The 12,294-nt window shown below is 50.8% G+C and overlaps 1 protein-coding gene across 1 annotated transcript; it reads right to left on the bottom strand.

The window, feature by feature from the left end:
* Window positions 1-11,236: 11,236 nt before the first annotated feature.
* On the bottom strand, window positions 11,237-11,641 carry LOC136487873 (uncharacterized). Its single transcript, XM_066484979.1, has one exon. The coding sequence runs from the start codon at window positions 11,639-11,641 to the stop codon at window positions 11,237-11,239; it is 405 nt and encodes a 134-aa protein (XP_066341076.1).
* Between the last annotated feature and the right edge of the window lie 653 nt (window positions 11,642-12,294).

Raw genomic sequence — 12,294 nt, 5'->3', positions numbered from 1 at the left:
AAGCAGAGCTTCTGGCAACCTTCCAGGGATACCAATTGGGCACAAAAACCACAAGGGACCTTTTGAATTGCAGCCAGCAAGACAACGAATCGCTATCCGAATACTTGGAAAGATTCATCCAGCTGAAGGCCCAAGTGCCAAATGTTCCAGAAGCTGCCGTAATAGCAGTAGCAATTGAAGCATTGGCAATAGGCCAATGCGCTGCGCATTTCACACGGGAACTACCGGCCACTGTGAAGGAACTTTTCGAGGTGATGAGGCAGTACACCAGGTCAGATGATGATTTCAAACGCCGGAAGGCGGCACGTAACCAACTCAGACAAGCAGCTAAGATCCCACGAGCTCCATAGGCACCAAATCAGCGCAACGTGAGACCGTTTTGATTGGTCAACAACCTAGAGGAAGATTCAGGGCAATCGGCACCAGAGCAACCTCAGCCTAACCCGCAACAACAACAATTATATCGCCCTTTCGACTTTTCGGCGCGCAGCGGTAGTGGCGGCCGTACACCGTGCGGGGGATGAGATGGTAGAGGTCGAGGAAGAGGGCCAAGGCCCCATACTATGCTATATGCGGTGAAAACACTGGTCACTTCACCAGAGATTGCAAGTACAGTCAGATGGCCAGAGAGCTAAAGGAGAAGGATGAGGTGTCCAAAAGCAGTGAAGCACCCAAGCACGTCTTTCACAACGCACCTCACACCGAGAGCAACCACACTTAGTTCTATAGTCAGTCGCCGCTTCCGGTCGGCCAAAATGTAATGCATCACAGAGCTTTTCGCAAGGCTATTCCCAAGCACCTTTCGCCTGGCAGTACCCAACATTCCCACCTTATCAGTAGTTCGCTCAGTACCCAACTCAGTCAGTAGCGGTATCTTCACCAATCTAGCTAGATCAACAACAGTCCAGCCAGTAGAACTAGGCCAAATAGGAGAATGCATTAGATCAACACACCGTCAATAGCATTCTTCCGTCACGTGGTCACATTTTTGCCATAACAGGCGGGTCCAACCAGGAACATGAAAGCAAGAGAGCAAGAAGGGATTATCAAATGAGAGTCCATACGGTGTCCCCAAGGCTACCCTTGAACATACTAGTTTGGTCCTTGGTCCTAATCACCTTTGACGAAAGCGATTTCCATGTGAGAGACTTCCCGCATTCCGATGCTTTCGTCGCAACAACGAATGTGGCTGGCTATACATTGCACAACATTCTGATCGACATGGGAAGCTCGGTGGATATTCTTTTCATCAAGGCCTTTGAGTCTATGGGATTGGATAGGCGCACCCTTGAACTAGCAGGAAACTCCCTATTCGGTTTCGGCGGTAAAAAGATAGATGCTATTGGCAAAAAGGCCATTTGAGTATCATTAGAAGAAGGTGAAAGAGTAAGGATGGAAACAATAATGTTTGACATAGTCAACATGGACTACCCATACACTGCTATTTTTGGCAGAGGTTTCACCAACAAATTCAAAGTGGTGATTAAGCAAAGTTATCTATGCATGAAAATGCCTTCACCTTTCAGCATAATCACTGTACACGGGGATCAACTCGCCTCAAGGTGCATAGAGGGCAAACACATACCTGGATATAGCCTCATCAACGAAGTGACCAAAAAGCCATAAGAAATCGAATGGGACAGCGGAAAAATCACTAGTCCAAGGGCAGAAACTGGAGAAAACACTCAAATATGCCTTTAACCGAGGCAGTACCAGACAAGTGTGTTCATATCGGCACAAATTTATCGAACCAAGAGAAGCAGAACCTTATTTCATTTCTGTAGGAAAACGACAATGTTTTCACCTAGTCAGCCAAAGACCTCCTAGGCGTCAGTAGAAAGAGCTAAAGCAGCGAAAGTAGAAGTGCAAAGTGTTAGTGTTTTCGGACCACTGACGAATAATTTTGTATTTGCGCATCTGGCTCGGATGGTGTGCTCGGAGGACACAAGGGTTTATACTAGTTCAGGCGGAACGTCCCTACATCCAGTTCGCTACTGCTCGTGTTGCCGACACTTGGTTTGCAGTAGAGGTTACAAATAGGCGAGAGAGGGAGATGATCCCAAGTCTCTAGTGGAAGGAGTGAATGGGTGCTGAGAGCTCGCTTGCCGCTCAGCTGTGTGCTCGTGTCGTGCTCTTGTGTCCCAATCCCCCCTTTCATGGGGCACCCGGCTTCCCCTTTTATTGGCGAAGGGAAAGTGTGGGTTATAGAGGAGGAAAAGGAGAAGAACAAGAGAGAGAAGAAGGCTTCCAGGGTTGCTGGGTCCTTCTTCTCCTTCATGCGGGTCCTACCGATCCTGTAGATGTCAATAGGGATGGCTCCATGTCATGGCCCTATTTATCACTAGCGCCATGTGCAGGTGTCATCTGCCGGTCATGGCATTCCACTCCATCCCGATGGATGTTGTGGTGAACTAACGCGCCTGTCAGCGTCCGTACGAGGATTAGGCAGAACATCACCGACACGCCCGACACTGTTCTTGATGTGAATCCCGAGGTATGGACCATCATGGCCACAGGTTACATCGAGGCATGCCAGCCTCTTCCCTGGCATCAGAGTTTTGGCCTAGGCCCATACGCTTGGACCTAGAGTGGTTGGCGGTGGTATGGGTCCCCGTCGGATAAGACGGAACCTGCATCCTCGAGGTCGGGCGAGATGGAGCCTGTGACCTTGGGAGAGACAGGAACCGCATCCTTGGGGTCGGGTGAGACGGAGCCTGCACCCAAGGGGTTGGGCGAGACAGAGCCCGTGGCCTCGAGGTTGGGTAAGACAGAGCCCGCGGCCTCAAGGTCAGGCGAGACAGAGCTCGCGGCCTTGGGCGAGATAGAGCCCGTACCCAAGGAGTCGGGCGAGACAGAGCCCGTGGCCTCGAGGTCAGACAAGATGGAGCCCATGGCCGTGGGGGTCAGGCAAGACCTTTTAATATGTCTCGAGCCATCTAGGGAAGTCAGCGTGAGCGCTAACTTCCTTACATTGGGTATCCCTAATATCGATACCCGACAGTAGCCCCCAAGCCTGTGGAGGAGTAGAATACTCCTTTCGAGGCTTTTCTGGATGAGAGGACTCTAAGGGCCTTTGCCTTCTTTTTGTAGCCCACGGCGTGTCCTAGTAGGATGGCAATTTCCTTTTGTCGCGATCGGTCTTCTTAGGGCATGTAACCGAAGCATTCGGGAGGTCAGAAAGATTTTTCTTGATTCTGGTCCCCTAGGATTCGATCGGTCCACTGTCGTGCTACGACCGCGTGTTCGGTCTCCTTTCGAGTCCAACTTCCCTCGAGCCCCCACACATAGCAGGGGTCCGGTCAAGGGTCAGCTCATCTTTCTGATCGTCATCCCTCAAGCATTTTTTTTGATAAAATAGAGGGGCTGAGCTGTGCCACGTTTTCCCTCGATGGATGAAACGTGGTGCTCGGTGAGCTGTTAACGGGCTAGTCCGAGTGGGGCCCTGGCTTCCTGTTCATAGGGGTCTGGCATGGGTCAGCTGGTGATCGACTCCAGACTCTTGGCGGCCAATCCATATAGTTCTTGGGTCCGTTCGGCCGATCCTAAGGGCTTGTTGCCTTTCTTCAAGGAAAAACCATGGACTGGGAACCGACCAAGACTCGAACGTGGGTCGGGATGCACGCGGCGCTCGTGCTCCTGGGTACTGGCCACTAATGGGCCCATCCCTTTCCACCCCTCGTTCTTAGGGTGCCCCAGAGCGGCTGTGAACCCATCGGCGGGCCAGCCTTTGAACTCCTGGTCCTGAATGGGCCGTAGGAGCGTTTTCAGCTCTGTATCCCTCCTTACCTACGATGGTTCTTGGCCCATCGACCGGGCAAACCATCATCCGGTGTGTCCTTCATGGGCGCGGTCGGTGAGAAAATGTGGGAGCCATGCCGGGTGGACACGTAGCAAGCCAGAACGATCTGGAGATCTGCCTGGTTTCAACGCATGACCAGTCGATCCTGCGAATTCCTAATGGCATGCCAGTCAATTTGACCTACAATTGACAATAAGAGAAAGTTTATCAGTAATTTAGTGTGGAACATGCCAGTTTTGCCCAGATGGTTCCAAGTTTGCTACTTCGGGAACAGCCAGACAGGAAGATCGACTAAATAGCTTATATGAGAAGAAATCAGCAATTAAGGACTGCGATGTTCATGGGTCATGACTGATTTATGATAACAAGTACATTGCATCTAGATATAAGTAACATCATCAGCTAGGTACATATAACCAATGTAAAGTATTGAGTTGATAAGTTTAACGGGAAGGGATATAACATGCGAACAAATTGACTATCTAGTACAAATGAATCTACAAACGCTCTGAATCTGATTTGTTACCATCAATAGTGAGGTTTGATCGGATCGATACGGCTATGATAATGATAACAAACTAAAGCCAAAGAATCCATAAAACCATCTATATATTAATAGGTTCATGAAAAACATGCCATATCTGTGAAAGCACAGGCAAATCGGCTAAAATAGCCGATTCAGGTAGGAAAGGGATTACAGCATGTGAACAATCGACCGTTTAATATGGACAGACCTATAAACTCATCAAATCTAACCTGTTATCCCTAACAGTAGGGTTCAACCGGATCAATGGCAGCCATGATAAAGATAACAGATCAAACCTTTAAAATAAATAGATCTATTCACATTTAACAGAATAATGAAGACACACTATAAGCGTTAAAGTATGGGCGATCGGCTATTTAGCTGATACAGGCATAGCAAATAGCCAAGGTCATGCCTGGTCAAAAGCAAATCTACCAACTAGCATACTCCGATCTAAAGTGCTAACAGTGGGGATCGACCGGATCATTACAGTCATAATAGCGAGCTATAGACCAGATTCAACTAGCTAGCAAACCTTCTCAAGATCAGACATACCTTAGCCGTGTACCATGAACGATCAAGATCGAAGTAGAATGGTCGATAAAACATAACCCGTTGTTTACAGTAAGAACCATCGCAATGTGACAAAATAAATGATGGACTAAAAGGATGTGAGGCTGATCTAGATCAATCTCGATCGGGCAGGTTAATATTGCTAAAACTAATGACAACAAGAATATCAGCAAGATCGGTAACTTAATGAATCTATCCGAAGGATGCCACCCTTCGGTAGAGCCAATAACTTGACCTTAATCTAATTCGAGCAGTGGAGGTCGAACTTAACTGATGCAGCCGTACTTAAACTAGATAAGGATCAATAACTAACTTATACTAGAGCTCGTAAGAGGTCGGCCGGACCGATGCAACCTTACAAACAAAGGTGTAAGCCATGACGGTACTTACAGACAAGCCAGAGGTTGACTAGATCGATGCAGCCCTACTTGTTGAAGAACTCACCGAGATCTACAGTACTCCTACTCCTAAGGGTTGGCGTGAAGCCAAAAAAAGTAATTGGTATTGATTGATTGGATGTCTCTTACAATAGTCGGGGTCCAATATTTATACCCAGAACTTAAACATAAATCCTACTCAAACACGACTCATTACAGTCTTTGGAATAAAGGAAAACATTCCTAACTTAAGATAACTTGGACCCTAATCTTTCCTTTTTATAGAGTCCGACATATTTTTCCCAACGCCAACTGTAGCTCATTGATGTTATCTGCTGATGTCATCCGAAGAGAGCCAATCCCAGTACCACGTCTGAATCAGCTAATATTGATCCTTATACAATCGATTCCTTGACGACACGATCTTAGAAGCTTCGAGTTCCTGCGTTCTTCTTCTCAAAATTTGGTGTAAATAGGCGTGGCTAGAGATAGCATGTGCACGATCTTCGGAGGGAGGTGACGTGACGCAGCACAGCGGGCGCGTGAACCTAGGCAGACGGTTTGCCTTCTCGCCCTGCTCCGTCCTATAAATAGCGGCCTCCCCCTTAACGTTTCTGCACACCAAAACTATAGCCTTACCTTCTCTGTTTCTCCGCTGTCGCCGTTCGGATCTGCCGTGCTTGCTAATCCCCACCCAAACCCTAGATCTGTAGCTTCTGCTTCTCCACTGCTGCCTTTGCTTCTCTGTAGCTGCCTCCATCCTCCATGGATTTGTGGTACTGCTCTGATGCTACCCATGCATGCATGGAGGGCCTCATCAAGCGTGGTCTTCTCCATGGGAGGACCGATGTGATGGAGTGGCTTGTGCCCGGCCGTGAGGATGCACTGACGCCGCCCGACGGCTACGTCGTCTACTTCACACCCTTCCACGAGCATGGACTCGTGGTTCCTCCCCACCCGTTCTTCTAGGGTCTACTGCACCACTATCAGATTGAGCTGCAGCACTTGAACCCAATGGGATCCAGCACATCGCGGCCTTCATCGCGATGTGCATGGGGTACCTAGGGATCGAGCCCCACTTTGAGCTATGGAGATATTTCTTCTCCATCTCCTTGATCAAGAAGAAGGAGAGAGGCTAGGAGACCCCGGTGTTGATCGGATTTCATGGGCATCCACCTCCGGGGGCAGCGGGTGGCCCAGTATAAGCCCTAATAACTCTCTAGATCCAACAAGGGGTGGCACTCGCATTGGTTCTACCTGAAGAATGATCCTGCCGCTCCCTTGCCAGTCTTCTCTGGACACCTAGTCAAAGAGGTACCGCCGTCATGGCCGTGTGGGCCACCCGTCAAGGAGAAGAAGAGGATGTGCAACCTCCTCAAGGCCATCATGTTCGTGAAGACCCATGGCCTTTGTGGGGCTAGCATCATCAGGGGGTATCATGCGAGGAGGGTGGCACCGCTGATGGCGCACGTCCTCTCGCTGTACCGGATGACACCTGACACGCAACTTGTTAGGACGACGCTTGCCCAAGGGTTGCTCTACGATAGCGAGGTCGCATAGTGCATCAAGGAGGACATAGGGGAGGCTGACGTTGTGTTCCTGATCCTAGGGCATCCAGTGATGCGGCTAGACATGGGTTTCATCAAGCTGCTGGTGGGGTTACTCTTCTAGGACTCTATCGCGCCACTGCCAGAGCACGCAGCCATGAGGGCGGTGAACTATGCCATGGATGAACAAAGGAAGAAGAAGAAGGACGACGAGGATAAGAAATAGCGAGCGAAGCTATAGCGAGGGAAGCGGCATCAAGGTTTGTCGGAAGAAGAGGAGAAGGAGGATGACGGCTCTGGGTCGCCCATCCTATGGGATGATCTGGCCGCTGGGGACAAGAACCCGTCTTCACCGTAGGCGGAGCCCTTTCCTGCGGCATGCCATGGGGTAGGAGGGGGAGGACCCGCCCCCAGAGCCAGCGGAATCAAACCGCCCTGCCCCGTCCAGACCTTCGACGGTGGCCTCGAAACCAGCAAAATCAGGCTGCCTCGCCTTGTCTGGGCCTTCGACCATGGCCCTAGAGCTGGCAGAATCAAACCATCCTGCTCAGTCCGGGCTGTCTATGGTGGCCCTAAAGCTGGCAGAAATAGATTGCCCCACTCCGTTTGAGCCCTCGGCAGTGCCTCCGAAGTCGGTGGGAGGCAGCCATTCTAATTTGTCTGAGCCCTCCAAGCCGAGGGAGTGCTTGAAGCGGCAATGTGCCGACGACGAGCAGCTGGGGTCAAGCAAGCCAGCCCCAAAATGTCCTTGCATGATGATGTTAGGGTGAGTCAAGAGTTTTTTTTGTCCTTTTGTCTTATCGAATTTTTGCCGTGAACTGACTGCCATGTCCCTTATAGCGTTGGAGGACATGGGACTCTCTTGTGACTCGCTCTGAAAATGATCCTCCCTCGACAAACACGCTAGGAGCCGGCTGGCACCACGCCGGTGGTGAACGTGAGTGGCATTGGGGTGGCCATGGCGTTGACCGGGGAGGTGCAGCCGATGGCTACCTCCACGGGAGAGCAGGCAGAGGAGGGCGCTTCTGGGGCACCCATGGTGGGCGCGGCGTGGCCGGTTGTGTCATCGATGTTGCAGGCAGAGGAAGCATGGTCGGAGCCATCGTCCATGTAGGTGGCCATGTCTGTGGTGGGGCAGATGGAAGGGGGCACACCCAAGGCATCCTTCATGGATGTGGTGATAGGAAAGGCCTTCGTGTCCGCCTCACCTGCCCCCTCTATCGCTAGAGGAGCCGCTCTGGAGGAGCTGCCACCACAAGAGAGGTTGGCACCACTTGAGGTCGGCGTGGGGATGTCCTGGTCTCTGGTCCGGGTGGCTGCCCTCGATGAAGCAGCAGAGGAGAGGGAATGGTGGAGCATCCACACGGAGGTTGGAGATGCAGTTCAAGCCCTGACCACCATGCTAAGCTCGATGCATGACATTGTCACCCCAGTTGGCTAGGTATGATATGACCGTGCTTCCGACCCTCATGTTCTTTTCCACGCCTCTAAGTCTTGTCTTCTTCGTAGATCCTTATGGACCGTAGCTGGGATAAGTCCTAGTTCCTTGTCGAGGAGATGTGGTGGAGTGAGGGGCTGGCCGCACAGCTCGTTGCCACCCGTTAGGAGGTGGCTAAGCTTGCCCCAGCCACCCGGGAGGTGGCTGACCTCTGAGTCAGAGAGAAACACGCTCGCGATGACACCCGCGAGGCCGAGGAGAAGCTCGTGACCCTGATTGAGAGGGTGCGCACGGACATCGTGGAGGCCAAGCGACTATAGAAGGAGCAGAATGATTTGCTCTAGGCCATAGAAGAGCTCTGCATGGGGATTGACCTGGCTCACCAACAGCGTGCCGACGCTCAGCAGCGGATCGACCACCTCGAGGATGAGCTTTAGGGGGAGATGGACCTAAAGGTTGTAGCCGAGGGCATGGCCACCGGGCTCGCCACGGAGGTTGGTCAGCGCCAAGAAGAGGTCCAGTGCCTAGAGGCTGAGGTGACCCAGCAGCGCGATGAGGTGCGTAGGCTTTGAGGGGACGTGAATGGTAAGTCTCCAGTTTCCCTTGTTGTCTTTCTCCCTGGAATCCATGGTAAGCCTTTTGGCATGGTCAGTACATGACCTTGGCAGGTCTCAATGACAAGCTCGGGGTGGAGGTGGTGAAGAGCCGCGGCCTAGAGAAGGAGCTCAGCGAGGTGAAGGACACCGTCCAGAAGGAGAGCGACGAACACGACAACCTGCGCGTCGCCATCCAACTGGTTTACGACGAGCTCAAGCTAGCCCCAGAGCAGGAGACAAGCTCAATCGTGGTTCGTGCCACCCGGATCATAGACCAGGCTTGTGATAGGGTAAGAGGTGCACTTTGCTTTGGCGTTCACCGATCGTTCGTGATCACCCATTCTCATTATGAGAACAATGATCTGGCGACGATGAGCCAAGGCTTCACGCCCGTCTTTATTGACGCCGAGCTAGACGACATCGAGAAGGAGGTGGCCCCCTAGTGCATGACCTTTCTGCTAAGATAGAAGATGAAATCATCCCTTGGAGGGGTTAGTTTAGTCAGATAGGTCAGGTGGCACATTTGTAATAAGCGGACAAGTTCCAACCCTTTTATTTCGTTTAAACAAGCTTGTTCTTTTGTTTCGGTTGAACAAATTTGTTCTTTCTCCCTTTTTATTTGTAAAAATGGCTAATGTATTCTGACCCTTCCTGTTATTAAGACTATAGAACTCGAGGTGTGGGTGAAAAACTCTGATCACGCTGGTAAGCAAGAGTGCCGTAGCCACTGGGGCATAGGTTCCTTGTAGTCCGACCAGTTTTACTCAACGTTCATTTCTGCAAACCTTGCCTCTAGGTTTTTAATGTGAGAAAGGGTTAGGCACAGTGACTATTTCAGAAAGGATATATATGCCCTTATCAGCCCCCGAGTGAGGCCCGACCCCTTGCCATTGCCGGGGTCAGGTTTCACTAAAGATCGAGGAGATGATAGCAAAACAGGTAAGAGAAAGCATTTTTTGTTTCAAAAACATTATTCTTAGTTTTTGTACGTACCCCTCCCTAGGATCTGAGCCATCATCCTGCAACCATGCATTTGGTCTCCTTGCGAGTCCAACTTCCCTCAAGCCCCCACACATTGCAGGGGTCTGGTCGAGGGGTCGGCTTGTCTTTGTGATCGTCATCCCTCAAGCATTTTTTCGATAAAATGGAGGGGCTGAGCCATGCCATGTTTTTCCTCGATGGATGAAACATGGTGCTCGGTGAGCTATTAGCAGGCTAGTCCAAGTGGACCCTGGCTTCCTGTTCGCGGGGGTCCGGCATGGGTCAGCTGGTGATCGATTCTAGATTCTCAGTGGCCAATCTATATAGTTCTCGGGTCCGTTCGACCGGTCCCAAGGGCTCGTTGCCTTTCTTCAAGGAAAAACCATGGACTGGGAACTGACCAAGACTCAAACATGGGTCGGGAAGCCCACGGCGCTCATGCACCTGGGTACTAGCCGCTAGTGGGCCCATCCCTTTCCACCCCTCACTCTAAGGGCACCATGGAGCGGCTGTGAACCCATCGGAGGGCCGGCCTTCGAACTCCTGGTCCTGAATGGGCCGTATGAGCATTTTTAACTCTGTATCCCTCCTTACCTGTGAAAGCTCTCATGCCTATCTACACCAATGCCAAGCTGGACGACATCGAGAAGGAGGTGGCCCCTCTGGCATAGGACATACCTACCGAGATAGAGGATGAGATCATCCCCCCAAGAAATTAGTTAGGTAGATAAGCCAGGCGGTGAACTTGTAATAAGTGGACAAGCTCTTAAATTTCGTTATGGGCAAACAAATTTTCAACTATTCTCCCCTTTTTGTATAAAAAGGTTAATGTGTTCCAACCCTTTCCGTCGTTAAGGCTGTAAAGCTCGGGGTGCAGGTGAAAAAACTCTGATCACGCTGGTGAGCAAAAATGTCATAGCTGTTGGGGCGTAGGTTTCTTGCAGTCCAACTAGTTTTACTCAGCGTTCATTTCCGCAACCCTTGCTTCTAGATCTTAACATGAGATAGGGTCAGGCACAGAGAATGTTTGCCGGGTAGATATACTCTTTAGTGTGTTCCGACTCTTTTTGTAGTTAAGGCTAAAAACCTCGGGGTGCGGGCAAAAAACTCTGATCACGCTGGTGAGCAAAAACGCCATAGTCACTGGGGCATAGGTTTCTTGCGGTCTGACCAGTTTTACTCAGTGTTTGTTTCTGCAAGCCTTGCTTCTAGATCTTAACGTGAGAAAGGGTCGGGCATAGAAAATATCTACCAGATAGATATGCTCTTATTAGCCCCCGAGTGAGGCCCGACCCCTTGACATTGCTAGGTCGGGAGTCACTAAAGATCAAGGACTCGATAGCGAAACCGATAAGAGAAAGTGTGCGTAAGGGTAAAAGCAACGTAGTTGTTTGATGTTCTAGACGTTGATAAAGACTTCACCGTCGATGGTCTTGAGCTTATAGGTGCCTGGTCGGAGCACCTCCATGACGATGTATGGTCCCTCCCATGGTGGAGAGAGCTTGTGGTGGTTTTTGTTGCTCTCGACGAGGTGGAGCACCAGGTCCCTGACGTTGAAGGCCTGACCCCGCACTCGATGGCTGTGGTACCGGCACAACACTTGCTGGTACTTGGCCGAGTAGAGAAGGGTAATGTCGCACGCTTCATCTAGCTGGTCCATGGCATCCTCGAGGGATGCCTCAGCTCCCAGTTCGTCGTACGCCCTGACCCTCGGCGCTCCATAATCGAGGATGGTCGGGAGGATAGGCTTGGAACCGTAGACCATGAAGAATGGCGTGGAGCCGGTGGCCTGGCTGAGGGTCATCCTCAGGCTCTAGAGTACCATGAGAAGCTCCGTGACCCCTCGTCTATCAAACTTGTTCAACTGGTTGCAAAACCTAGGCTTGAGGCCTTGTAGGACCATGTTGTTTGCGCGCTCGACCTACCTATTCATGCGGTGGTGCGCCATGGTGGCCCAATCAACGTGGATGTGGTATTCATCGCAGAATCGAAGGAACTTTTTCCCGGTGAACTGCGTGCCATTGTCCTTGATAATGGAGTTCAGGACTCCAAAGCGATGGACGATATCGAGGAAGAATAGCATGGATTGCTCGGACTTGATTGCGGAGATCGATCGAGCCTCTATCCACTTTGTAAACTTGTCTACGGCGATAAGCAAGTGCGTATAGCCCCCGGATGCCCTCTTGAGAGGCCCCATGAAGATGCGATTGGGAGACGGCCTGCCGGCGCCCTTTGGCTGCGTCTGCTGCTTGTACAGAGGGGTAAAATGGACTTTTCACATAGGACTTGACACCGTTACCAACTCAAACTGACGGAAGTGTCAAATACGAAAGAAAAACTCGAGTTCAGGACATATAGGAAAGATTTTCAGTTTCGATGTCAAATAAAAAAGGAGCATTATTTTTAAGGCCAAATACAAAATTTTCTCATAGATCTGTAGTTAGCAGCTTAGCTTAC

The sequence above is a fragment of the Miscanthus floridulus genome, chromosome 10 (genome assembly GCF_019320115.1).
Source record: "Miscanthus floridulus cultivar M001 chromosome 10, ASM1932011v1, whole genome shotgun sequence".
Taxonomy (NCBI): Eukaryota; Viridiplantae; Streptophyta; class Magnoliopsida; order Poales; family Poaceae; genus Miscanthus; species Miscanthus floridulus.
This window is presented reverse-complemented; position numbering and strand designations above follow the sequence as displayed.